Source organism: Notamacropus eugenii, chromosome 2 (assembly GCF_028372415.1).
Source record: "Notamacropus eugenii isolate mMacEug1 chromosome 2, mMacEug1.pri_v2, whole genome shotgun sequence".
NCBI classification, from domain to species: domain Eukaryota; kingdom Metazoa; phylum Chordata; class Mammalia; order Diprotodontia; family Macropodidae; genus Notamacropus; species Notamacropus eugenii.
The window spans coordinates 354,862,715-354,876,809 of NC_092873.1; the positions used below are offsets into that span (position 1 = coordinate 354,862,715).

General features: G+C 35.3%; 1 protein-coding gene across 1 annotated transcript in view; it reads right to left on the bottom strand.

Moving 5' to 3' along the window:
- Positions 1 to 14,095, bottom strand: part of FBXL20 (F-box and leucine rich repeat protein 20) — a 113,074-nt gene that overhangs the window by 25,166 nt on the left and 73,813 nt on the right. The window contains 2 exon segments of the mRNA XM_072646287.1: positions 2,142 to 2,216; positions 4,400 to 4,454. Coding sequence (XP_072502388.1) covers positions 2,142 to 2,216; positions 4,400 to 4,454 — 130 coding nt within the window.

Here is a 14,095-nt window from a genome sequence, read left to right on the forward strand (position 1 = left end):
CCTTCTCAAGGAGGGAGAGAGAATTTGGAACTCAACATTTTAAAAAATTAATTTTAAATTTTTTTACATGTAACTGAGAAATATTTAATAAAATAAAAAATATATGGGGAGGTGGGATGGGGAAGGGGGTGGAGAGATCCAATATTATCTACAATTCATTTTGTGTTCCCTTCCACATTGGCAGTGCCTATTCCAAGTGTTCTCTTTAGGGTGGTTAATGGAGACTGACTAAATTAAGTGCACGCTTTTATATGCTAATGTATACACAGGGGTTAGATAATGATAAAAGAGGGAAAAAAATGTTTAAAATCAGTGGGGAAAGCTGTAGAATGAATTTAAAGTTAAAGCATTCTCTATTCCATTATAGTGTGAAAAAGACAAAATCATGGCTCCAAAGTTTTCTCAAAGCTCATTTTCAACTATTCATTAGATAAGCATATATCATTTCACAAATCAGGTAGGCTGTCTGAGAGAAACTATTTCTGTTGGACCACTAAGAAATGGAAAAATGAGATGAGGGGGGAAAGGATCTGGGAGATAATTTTTAAAAATCTTTAGCACAAAAGCTCTTAGTCTAGATTCATGATTTTGTTCAGAGGTGATTTTGTCCAGAGGTATTTTTTTTAAATGACTGAAGCTTTTCAAGAAAGTCAAGAATGGTAATTATGAATTTTCTTTTAGCTTTCAATTTTTATCTTAAGACAGGTCATACCAAGGGCTGAAACTGCAAAAGGGATTGTTGCAACAAACTTGGCATCAGGTTTTCTCTCTTCACCGAAACTATACCTGCACCTTTCCTCAATATACAGAAACCATTTCCTAAACAAGAGACATATCTGCTTGCTCTTCAACAAAAAGAAAAATGATTCTTTAAAATGGGAAAACATATATTAATGACTCTTTAAAATGAAAAAGCACTTCCCCAATTGATTAATGGTCAAAGGATGTAACAGGCAGTTTTCAGATGAAGAAATTAAAGCTATCTGCAGTTATATGAAAAAAAATGTTCTCAATCATTATTGATTACAGAGATGCAAAACAAAAAACTCTGAGGTACCACATCACACCTATCAATTGGCTAACATGACAAAACAGAAAAATGATAAATGTTGGAGAGATGTGGGAGAGTTTGAACACAATTCGTTGCTGGTGGAGCTGTGAGCTGATCCAATCATTCTGGAGAACAATTTGGAACTCTGCCCAAAGATCCATAAAAATGTGCATACCCTTTGACTCAGCAATATCCCTTTCAGGGCTATATCTCAAAGAGATCATAAAAATTAGAAAAGAACCCACATGTACAAAAATATTTATAGCAGTTCTTTTTGTGGTGGCCAAGAACTGGAAATCAAGGGGATGCCTGCCAATTTGGAAATGGCTGAACAAGCAGTGATATATGAATATAATGGAATTCTATTGTGCTATAAGAAAGGATGAACAGGTAGACTTCAGAAAAACCATGAAAAGACTTACATGAACTGATGCTGAGTGAAGTGAGCAGTATAAGCAGAACATCATATACAATAACAGCCACAGTATGCGAGGACTGTTTTTGATAGACTTGGCCCTTCACAGAAATGTAAAGACCTAAAGCATTTCCAAAGGGTTCATGATGCATTCACATTCAGAGAAAGAACTATGGAATCGGAATGCAGAATAAAGCAAATATTTTCTCCTTTGTTATGTTTTGTTCTTCTCATGGTTTCTCCCATTCATTTTAATTCTTCTATGCAACATGACTAATATGAAAATGTGTTTAACAGTAATGTATATGTAGAACCCATATAAAATTGCATGTCATCTTGAGGAGGGAGGGGAGAAGGATAGTGAGAAAATTTGGAAGTCATGGAAGTGATTGTTGAAAACTATAAACAAATGAATTAATAAATTTGGAGAAAAAAATGAAAAAACACATGTACATAAATCCAATCTGAAACCTCTTTTAGTCCTTTTCCAAATAAATAGTTCTGCAGAACCTGAAAAGTTAAAATGAGTTTTTGGGACAAATGAACTCAAATTAATGATTTCTCTCTCTCTTTCTCTTTCTCTCTCGGGAAAAGGAGAGTTATACTAATGGTATTATTCTGGTCTATAGAGTAATTACACTTTAACAAGAGAAATGGGATCACATATAATTATACCTCAATATCCCTCTGGAAATCAAATAGGTCAATCCGCTGCCAGTTGCTGCCATCTAGAGCTAGAACATTCCAAGCCTAGATTGGAGGAGACGGAAGGAAAGGGAAGAGTACATGCAGAATTAATTTTAAAAAAAAAACCAATGTGACCTAATTCAGCCTTTATGAAATTACTTAAATTTACAACAAAACAATAGAACTCCCACAAAAACTCAGACTACACAATGACTAAGACAGATATAAAATACTCTCCAAATACCACGATCAGCCCCAAAAAAGAGCCGCCTTACTTTTAACCAACAAATAACATTCACTCTAGTTATTCCTACACTTAGACCTACAATTACAAAAAGGGGTGAATGGCTATGAAATCTTTGATAGTTGTTGAAAAGAGCTCAATGGTGGGCAGTCAGAGCACTGGCCAGGGCAAAATGGGCTACGGCACAAGGACTAAAACCAGAAGCTATTTTCTAACTGGAATATTTGGCCTTCTAAACCCTAGGGAGCATTGGCCATCAAATGAATTCACCAGTCCAGATAAGCCTGAATTGAGAAAAAGAGAAACAGTACATGAGGACAAAATAAAAATCATAGGATTCAGGGATGAAAGGCCTTAGTAATTATCTAATCCAGCAATTTCACTTTACAGATAAGGGTACTGAAGCCCAGATTGGGAAAGTGATTTGCCCAAGGTCATATAGGTATCAAGTGGTAAAGAAAGGATTAAAATCAGGGTCTCCTGTCTCCACATCCAAGGCTTTCTTCATACCATCAAGTGAAACTAAAGGAAACCAATTTTCTATAGATACTCAATACAGATACTCAAAATTTATTAATTAGTTTTCCATATTATTAGACTTTAAAATGTAGAATGCATCTCTAACCCAAAAAGAGGACACTTCATTTCATGGGCTTAATATAGTCTTGCAAGATTATAGGATTGCTTATATCCTTCAACTACTTCAAACAGCAAGTTAACAAACATGACACTCATTACCACAAAAGGTTGTGACCTTGAAAATGGGACCAGGTTTTGTAACTGTTGAGTGAAACACAGTTGGTGCCAGATATCTTGTAAAAATAATTAACCCTGCACTGTAGGTCTGTGGAGATAATAGGGAGGGTTCATTCAATAACTTCATCAAACAAGGAATCTACATATGAGGGACAGGGCTAAGGATTTCACTGGCATAAGGAAACCCTGGAAAATAACAATGATGATGATGATCATAGCTAACATACACACAGCACTGACTATATAGCAATATACTACACAGCACTATGCTAAGTGCCTTACAATTATTACCGCATTTGATCCTCAAAAAAATGGGTGCTATTATCAACCTCATTTTACAGATGAAGACAGTGAGGCACAGAAGGGTTCATGACTTAATCAAAGTCATACAGGCCATAGGTCCTTTGACTCTAAAGCCAGCTCTCCCTTTTCTACCATACTCTACTAAGAAGCATGAATCAGCTAGGTCTGCTTTCATTTTCAAAAGCTGCTAACTAAACCATTAATTTAACACTTAGACCAAAACAAAAAACAAAAACAAAACCTCAAGAAAGTTTGTATTTCAAAGCAGAAACAAAGTCTAGAGGAAATTAAGTAGAAAAAAACTTTCTTCATTTTGTTCTCAATGTACAACCAGACATTTATACAGCTTTTTGCACATTCAAGGAGAAGGGGCTCTATTTATATCTATGACCTATGTCCAGTATAATTATTAAAACTGTTATATCTTTTAAACTGGTAAAGAAATCCAAGTATAATGAAATAAACAATTAAGCAGGAACTCAAAGTAAATCGGTGGCAGCAATGTAACCAAAGAACCCCACTCATTAACCATATGCTAAACCAGTTTGCTCTCTAGCTGTAAAGGGACCCTTATACTTACACTTACAACTTGCATGATCCTGGGCATTGTTCACTTAACTTCTGTCTACCTCAGTTTTCTCAACTGAAAAATGGGAATAATAGTGCCTACTTGTCAAGGCTATTGTGAGGATCAAATAAGGCAATACCTGGAATGTCCCTAGCATAGTGCCTGGCACATAAAAGGAATTTAATAAGTGCTTGCTCCCTTCCATTTGTAAAGAACACACAACAATTCTATAATGACAGTAGCCATTACATCAATTTAGTTTTCACCAGGGGTCAAACAGTGTCCCCTGAAACATAAATACATTCTTGGTTAGAAGATTATCACAACACCAGGATTAAAAGCGGGTTTCATCATAATTATATCAGCTATTCTTACCCTGGAGACTTGAGCACAGCGACACAATGTAACAACATCCAGAAAAGAAAATATTCTGAAAATAAAGAAGAAAAATGTATTTATTGTAAAATAAAATAAGTTTCTCTTAATCTTAGAAACATATAAATAGAACACTTAAAACAAAAAAATTACTTGCAATAATAAATGTAACAAAGTGGCAGGATATAAAACAAATGCACGTAAATCTTCTGCATTTTTATATATTACTAACAAAGCCTAACAGCAAGTAAGAGATAGGAAGAGAAATTACATTTAACATTACTGTAGACATTATAAAACATTTGGGAATCTACCTCCCAAAACAAACCCAGGACCTGTATGAACACAACTACAAAACACATTTCATACAAATAAAGTCACATCTAAACAACTGGGAAAATATCAGTTGCTCATGGATATGCAGAGATCATAAAACAAAAATGACAGTTCTACCTAAATTAAATTACTTATTCAGTGCCAGATCAATCAAACTACAAAAACTATTTTATAGAGCAAGAAAAAACTATCAAAATTCATCAGGAAGAACAAAAGGTCGAGAATATCAAGAGAATTAATGAAAAGAAATGCAAAGGCTGGGATAAGAACTCCCTGTTTGACAAAAATTTCTGGGAAAACTGGGCAACAGTGAGGTGGAAACTGGGCATAGACCAATGCCTGACACCATACACAAGAATAAAGTACAAATGGATACATGATCTAGATATAAAGACTGATACTATAAACAAATTAGAGAAGGAATAGTGTATTTGTCAATTTATGGAGAATGGAGAAATTTTTGACCAAACAAGAGAGATAGAGAACATTATGAAGTGCAAAATGAATAATTTTGATTACATTAAATTGAAAGGTCTTTTGTACAAACAAACCCAATGTAACCAAGATTAGGAGGGAAGCAAAACACTGGGAAAGAATTTTTGCAAATAGTGTCTGTGATAAAGGCCTCATTTCTAAAATACATAGAGAACTGAGTCAAATGTATAAGAATACAAGTCATTCCCCAATTGAGAAATGGTCAAATGTCAATATGAACAGGCAGTTTTCAGAGGAAGAAATTAAAGCTATCTATAGTCATATGAAAAAATGCTCTAAATCACTGCTGATTAGAGATATGCAAATCAAAACAACTCGAGATACCACATCACACCTATCAGATTGGCTAACATAACAAAACAAGAAAATGATAAATGCTAGAGAGGATATGGGAGAGTTGGAACACTAATGCATTGCTGGTGGAGCTGTGAGCTGATCCAACCATTCTGGAGAGCAATTTGGAATTGTGCCCAAACGGCTACAAAATTGTGCATACCCTTTGACTGAGCAATACCACTTCTAGGACTGTATCCCCAAGAGACCATAAATATGGGAAAGGATCCCACATGTACAAAAATATTTACAGCAGCTCTCTTTGTGGTGGCCAAAAACTGGAAATCAAGGGGATGCTCATCAACTGGGGAATGGTGAACAAATTGTGGTATATGAACGTAATGGAATACTATTGTGCTACCAGAAATGATGAAGAGGAAGACTTCAGAGAGGCCTGGAAAGATTTAAATGAACTGATGCTGAGTGAAAGGAGCAGAACCAGGAGAACTTCGTACACAGCAACAACCAATGTGTGCTGTGGTAGATTTAGTACTTCATTGCACTGCAAAGACCTAAAAAATTCCCAGTGGACCCCTGAGGCAAAATGCCTTCCACAATCCAAAGAAAGAACTATGGAATCTGATCACAGAATGAAGCAGATCATTTTCTCTTGTTATGTTTTGTTTTATTTTATGGTTTCTCCCATTCATTTTAATTCTTCTATGCAACATGACTAAGGTGAAAATGTACTGAATGGGAATATATGTGTAGAACCTATATAAGACTGCATGATGTCTTGGTCAGGGAGCGGGGAGGGAGGGGGGAAAGAGGGAGAGGAAGGGAAAAAACCCTAAGACACATGGAAATGATTGTAGATAACTGAAAACAAATCAAATAATTTAAAATAAAAAGGATTGCAAAAAGAAAAAAAAAAAGAAACAGAAAGGAAGGGAGCCTAGCTGTACCAGATCTTAAATTGTATTATATTGTATTATAAAGTAGCAATCATCAAAACTACTGGGTACTAGAAAAGAAATAGAGTGGTGGATCAGTGAAATAGGTTAGGTACAAGAGACATAACAGGCAATGACTATAGTAATCTACTATTTGGTAAATCCAAGGATTTCAGCTTCTGGGATAAGAATTCACTATTTAACAAATACTACTGGGAAAATAAGAAAATAGTATGGCAGACACTAGGTATAGACCAACACCTTACACCCTATACCAAGATAAAGTCAAAATGGTTACATGATTTAGGCATAAAGGATGACACCATAAGCAAACCAGAAGAGCAAGGAATAGTTTACCTGTCAGATCTATGGAGAAGGGAAGAATTTATGACCAAACGAGATAGAGAACATCATAAAATGTAAAATGGAAGATTTAAATTAAATTGAAATGTTTTTGCACAAGCAAAGCCAATGCAACCAAGATTAAAAAGAAAGCAAAAAGCTGGAAAACAACTTTTATAGCCAGTATCTCTGGTAGATGCTTCACTTCTAAAATTATAGAGAACTGAGTCCAATTCATAAGAATACAAGTCATTCCCCAATTGATAAATGGTCAAAAAATATGAAGAGGCAGTTTTCAAATGAAGAAAGTTATCTACTATGATCATATGAAAAAATGCTCTAAATCACTACTGATTAGAGAAATGCAAATCAAAACAACTTTAAGGTACTACAAAACACCTATCAGATTGGCTAACATGACAAAGCAGGAAAATGATAAATGTTGGAGAAGATATGGGAAAATTGGAACACTAATGCATTGTTAGTTGAGTTGTGAAGTGATCCAATCATTCTGAAGAGCAATTTGAAACTATGCCCAAAGGCTATGACATACCCTTTGACCCAGCAATATTGCTTCTAAGGCAGTATCCCAAAGAGATCATAAAAGATGGGGAAAGAATCCAGTATTTATAGCAGCTCTTTTTTAGTGGCCAAGTGGCCAAGAACTGGAAACTGAGGGGCTGCCCATCAATTGTGGAATAGCTGAACATGTGGTGGTATATTAATGTAATGAATTATTATAGTGGTATTAAAAAAAGATGAGTGGAGCTCTCCTCACCGGACCCCCCACCCCAGTCCTGGCCCCAAGAGAGGGAAAAACTTGGCCCTGGATGGATGGGCAGTGTACCCTAAGGGAGGGGTCGAACATGGAAGCAAAGGCTCTCCATTCGGCCTACATTCACCAGCACCAGGGGATCTCACACTTCCTCCCAGTGTTCCCTGGAGGATCTGACCACTCCCTACAAAAACAGAAGTCAAATCAAATAACTTCAGATGAATTTTTACAAAGCCATGAATGATTACACAGCCGCCATCAAAACCCTGCCCAACCAAGGCTTGATATTTTATAGGATGGGACAGTTTGATGAAGGTTTCGAAGATTTCAAGAAAGTGTTAGTTGAATCCTGCCTTTCAAGATGAGCTTAAAATAGACTATTTTAGATAAAGAAAAAATTGTTAAATACTTGATATATAAGAAATTATTTAAATTATCAAGTTTAAATTTTTAAAGAAATTATTAAATATTTGATATTTCATAAATACAAAAAAGTTATTAAATATTTGATATTTGAATTGGTTAAAATGTATATTAATGTAGTTGAGATTTACAAATGTGTGCAGTTTTTCTTTAATAACCCTATTTTGTAGTAGATCTATGATAAAACAAAAATTATTGGAATAAAAAGAATTATACTTCTCAAGGAAGTATAATTTGAAATCATACATTACTTACATGGCTGTTGTCAGCCTTTGCACACCTTAACAGCTGCAGAGAGGAGGGGACAGGCTTCAGAAAAATCTGGACTTACATGAACTGATGTTGGATGAAATAAGCAAAACCAGGAGAACATAGTAGACAGTAACAGCCACACTGTACTGACTTTGAGAGACTTAGCTCTTCTCAGTAATGTAAGGACAATTCCAAAGAACTCATGATGGAAAATGTTATCCATATCCAGAGAAAGACCTATGGAGTCTGAATCTAGATGGAAACATACTGTCTGCTCTCCTTTTCTTTTGTTGTTTAAAAAGACTGAGCTTTCTAAATAACCGTTGGAACTTCACAAATAAAAGGACATAAAACCTCAGCATTGTTTTTAAGACAATACCACTCTTACCTTAAAAGAGTGAAACATTTAGTTTTTCAGCTTACAGTCCTATTGCCAATATAAACAACATAGTGACAGCTGTACCTCAGTTACTTTAAAAAAACACAAACAAAACAACCTGAAGTCATGATAAATGATTCTACAATAATAAAGTTTCACAAAGAGCAAAACAAAGGTGTTGTTCTATTTCTAAATAATAGTGGTAGAAGGGTAGGGTGGTAAAAGTGGTAGACTTCCTCTCCACTACTAAAAAGTTATACAACTGCTACAAAAAGGAACGAGTCCTTGTAATGTCTATAAGATAGTAGTGTATCACCCATTCTAGCTCAGAAGCCTGTAAATATTGAATGACTTTGCCTAACATATCAATGACAAGAAAGCATTAGGATTATTTCAGTATACAAGTAGAAGTATACATTAGGTTTGAAGTGGACAAGTCTACCTGACTATGAACAGATGAACTGTACCATAAGTGATCTGCATATATGATTAGGTATGTTGAAATTAACACTAAATGGGTCACTTTTGCATGAAATACTTTCTCCATGAATACTCCAGTCATACTGGTATGAATAACTAGCTTCTGTGTTATTGAAAGTTATCTTTCTGATCACCTTCAGTTTTATTTTTACATTACATACTTCAAAAGAGGTGTCTTGTAACAAAAAAGTTAGGTAAAATTATTAATTCAGTGATGTAATCTGCAAGTGCATGCAACATTACTTACCTGTATCCCCATCCTCTACTTAAAAAACAAAAGTTATAGAAACCTATTTTTCTCCTCTTACCTCATCCCTACCTCACTGAGGAAAAAAAAGAAAAAATGAAATTTTTTCTTAAAAAAAAAAAATGCATAGACATGCAAAACAAATTATTTATCTATCTCTGCATTCTAAACCTATCAACTCTCTTAATAGCACACTAGTTTTCTGGAATCATGTATGGTCAATGTCCTAATTCTTAAGCTCTCAAAATGTTTTTATAATGTTGTCACTGTATAAACCGTATTCCTAGTTCTACTCATTTCATTTTTTATCAATTTATAAAAATCTTTAAATTATTCATTTTTATATTTTTGTTAAAATATTGGATAGCTTATGTATTCAGTTCCTTTTGCCATCAAAAAATGCCTGTTATAAAAATATCTGTATACCCTTTTCTCTTTTAGGTAGCTGAATCAAAGGGTATACACTGTTTAGTAACTTTTTATGTATAATTTCATATTGCTTTCCAAAATGGCTGTATCCACTTTAGGTTCCCCCCAAAGTTTATCAATATGCTTATTTTCCCACAGTGCCTCCAAAATTTATCAGTTTTCATTTTTGATTATCTGTGCCATCATGATGTTTGTAAAGTGGAATCTCAGAATTGTCTTAATTTCTCTAATTAGTAGAGATCTGGAGTGGCTATGGATACTCTGTGTTTCTTCCCTTGAGAACTATCTGTTCTTAGACCATATATCAACTGAGGAATGGTTTGTTTTCTTATAAATATGAATCAATTCCTTTATCTTAGAATGTAACCTGAAAAACTTTCTGCCAAGATTTCCCCCCATTAATAGTTTCCCTTTTAATCTTAAAATCAAAAAAATTTTAATCTAACAAAGTTTATGTAATCAAAATTATACAATGTTTTCTATGATTCTATTCCTTGTATAGACATGAACTTTTATTCTTTTATTCATTCATCTGAGAAGTAATTTTTAAAAATATTTTTCATTAGATGACGGAGTAGAAAGACCGACCTATTCTAGCTCTCCCTTCAAAACCCATAAAATACCTGTAAAAAATGACTCTAAACAAATTGTAGAGCAGCAGAAGCCACAAAACAACAGAGTGAAAGAGCTTTCCAGGCCAAATCAGCCTTGATGGCTGACAGAAAAAGCCTATCACACCTGGCTCAGAGAGAAGCACAGCCCTGGGTGGGCCATGCAGCACAGACATGACTGGAGCAGGCTTCAGGATGCAGAATCACAGGTAGCAGCTGCAGTTCCCAGATTTCTCAACCCACAAATGCCAAAGACAGCTTCAAAGGTCAATGAGAAAGCTCTTCTACCTGGGTGAGAGGGGTGTGCGGTCTGACCCCAGCCTCAGCCCCAGTTCCAGAGCCGTGACAGCCACTGTGGCAGCAGTGTCCACTTTTGGAGTCCTCAGTCTAAAGACCCTGGGGGAATCGAACAGCTGATCTGGATCTCAGTTCTGAGTGGCCGTCCTGGGGTGAGGAGGAGCACTGGTCTAGTGGAGCTGGTGGAGGCTCTGGAAAGAGAATCCTACTCACAGATCCTGGGCAGAAAAGAGTGCTTGTGGTTGCTCACAGACCAGAGTGCAGGCCAGAAGAAGAATGAACTCCTCTCCCTAGATTGTGCCACCTTGGAGGAACTGAGAACTTACAAGTCCCTAGAATATATCGTCCACTTGACAAAGGACTCAAAAGTCAAGTAACTAGCTGGGAAAATGCCCAAAAAAGGGGAAAAAATAAGACTACAGAAGGTTACTTTCTTGGTGAAAAGGTATTTTCTCCCATCCTTTCAGATGAGGAAGAACAAAGCATACCGACAGAGAAAGATATCAAAGTCAAGGCTTCTATACACAAAACCTCCAAAAAAAACATGCAATGGTCTCAGGCAATGGAAGAGCTCAAAAAGGATTCTGAAAATCAAGTAAGAGAGGTGGAGGAAAAATTGGGAAGAGAAATGAAAGTGATGCAAGAAGATCATGAAAAGTGATTCAACATCTTGCTAAAGGAGACCCCAAAATGCTGAAGAAAATAACACCTTTAAAAACAGACTAACCCAAATGGCAAAAGAGGTCCAAAAAACTAATGAGGAGAAAAATGCTTTAAAAAGCAGAGTTAGCCAAATGGAAAAGAAGGTTCAAAAGCTCACTTAAGAAAATAGTTTTTTAGAAATTAGAATGGAGCAGATGGAAGCTAATGACTTTATGAGAAACCAAAAAAATTATAAAACAAAACCAAATGAATGAAAAAATAGAAGACTGTGTGAAATACCTCACTGGATAAACAACTGATCTGGAAAATAGATCAGGAGAGATAATTTAAAAATTGTTAGTTTACCTGAAAACCATGATCAAAAAAAAGCCTACACACATTGTCTTCCAAAAAATTATCAAGAAAACTGCCCTGATATTCTACAACCAGAGGATAAATAGAAATGGAAAGACTCCACTGATTACCTCCTGACATAGATCCCCAAAGGAAAACTCCTAGGAATATTGTAGTCAAATTTCAGAGTTCTCAAGGTAAGGAGAAAATATTACAAGCAGCCAGAAAGAAATAATTCAAGAATTATAGAAATACAATCAGGATAACACAGGATTTAGCAGCTTCTACACTAAGGGATTGAAGGGCTTGGAATATGATATTCCAGGGGTCAAAGGAGATAGGATTAAAACCAAGAATCACCTACCCAGCAAAACTGAGTATAATACTTCAGGGGAAAAAAATGGAATTTCAATGAAAGAGGACTTCCAAGTATTCTTGTTGAAAAGACCAGAGCTGAATAGACAATTTGACTTTCCAATACAAGAATCAAGAGAAACATGAAAAGGTAAACAGGAAGGAGAAGCCATAAGGAACTCATTAAAGCTGAGCTGTTTACATTCCTACATGGAAAGATGTTATTTGTAACTCAGGAAACCGTTTTCAGTATTAGGGTAGTTAGAGGGGGAAAAAAATTTTATATATATATATGTGTGTATGGGTATGTATGTATGTATATGTACGTGTGTATGTATATATGCATGTGTGTATGTATGTGTGTATATATGTATACACACACACAAAGTACAGGGTGAGCTGAATATGAGGGGAGAATACCTTAAAAAAAATTTACAGCTGAATGGAATGTACTAGGAGTAAGAGAAAGGGAGAGGTAGAATGTAGCAAATCACCTCACATAAAAGAGGGAAGAAAGAGCTTTTACAATGGTGGGGAAGAGGAATGGAAATACTTGAGTTTTACTCTCATGGGATTTGGCTTAAGGAGGGAATAACACACACTCAATTGGATATGAAAATCTACTTTACTCTGTAGGAAGAAGGGGATAGGAGAGGGAAGGTAATAGAAGGGACAGCAAATTAAGGAAAGGGATAATCAGAAGCAAACACTATTGTAGGAGGACAGGTGAAGGGACAGAATGGAGTAAATGAAGAGCAGGACAGGACAAAGGGAAACGTGGTTTAGTTTTTTATAACATTACTGTTGTGGAAGTGCTTTGCATTGTATGTATGACCTATAATGAATTGCTTGTTTTCTCAATGAGGGTAGGTTTAAGCTTTAAGAATGAATGTTAAAAATTGTTTTAGCATGCAACTGGAAATTAAGCTATACAAGCAATGGAGTATAGAAACCTATTTTGCCCTACAGGAAAATAGAGGGGAAGAGGGATGGAAGAAGGGTGGGTAACAGAGGAGGATGGACTGGAGGAGAGGATGGGTGGGGTGCATGCTGTCCTGGGGCAGGGGGTGGGGAAAGATGGGGAGAAAATTTTGAATTCAAATTCTTGTGGAAGTGAATGTCGAGAACTGAAAAATAAATAAATTAAATATCAAAAAAATTTTTTGTTGAGAATTTCCCTGTCATCCTTTGTGATGACAAGAATGCTATAAAACCATCTGGTGCAGACTATCATATAATCCTTTATTCTATAAAAATATATGGACCTTATGTATCTTCTTATGAAAAATTCTCAAATCCACTTTAAAAAAAACCTTGTTTTCTATTGTTTAGGGAATATCATTATTTACTATTTAGTTCAGGTCCTTGTCAACAAATTAGAAAAAAACCAAATTTGTATTTGGTAAAGTATTCTCCATAGCTCTTAAATTTTAATTAAAATTTTAAAAAAAGTTATTAAATAAAAAATATCCAACATATGACTAATTAAAACTGAGTTGGGAGGGTTAAGTAAAAGGTAAATCTAGCAAGGTATTAAAACTGATCTATTTCCAACAAGCTCTCCAAAATGTTATTTACATATACATAGAGTTTCCTGATTGTAAGCACTCAGAATTATAATGTAAACAATAACATCATTATGGTGCTGAGGTCTGGAGTGTATACTATTCAGAAAAAAAACAACAGTTGTTACAGCAATGAGCATCACCCCAACTCACAACAATCATGTCATGATTACTATGATCAGTTGGCTAGCCAAAGGAGAGTTGTTTTTGCAAAAGAAAAATGGTTAATTTTTATAGAGATGGCATGCAAAACCTTTTAAATTTTCCTCTATCACAAGGTCCTTCACCTTTGTGTTTACCACTTTATTTCTTAACTAACCAGAAAAGAAGCTTATATGGAGAGAAAAGGAAAAAGAATTGGTGAATGACTCAGAGATACCAGGTGCTAGGTAATGCAAAGATCAGTAAGAAAGAGTAGAAGAGAGTGCCTTTATATAGAATGAATGAATGACAAGGACTTTTGCCTCCTGGAATATGTAAAAGGTATCA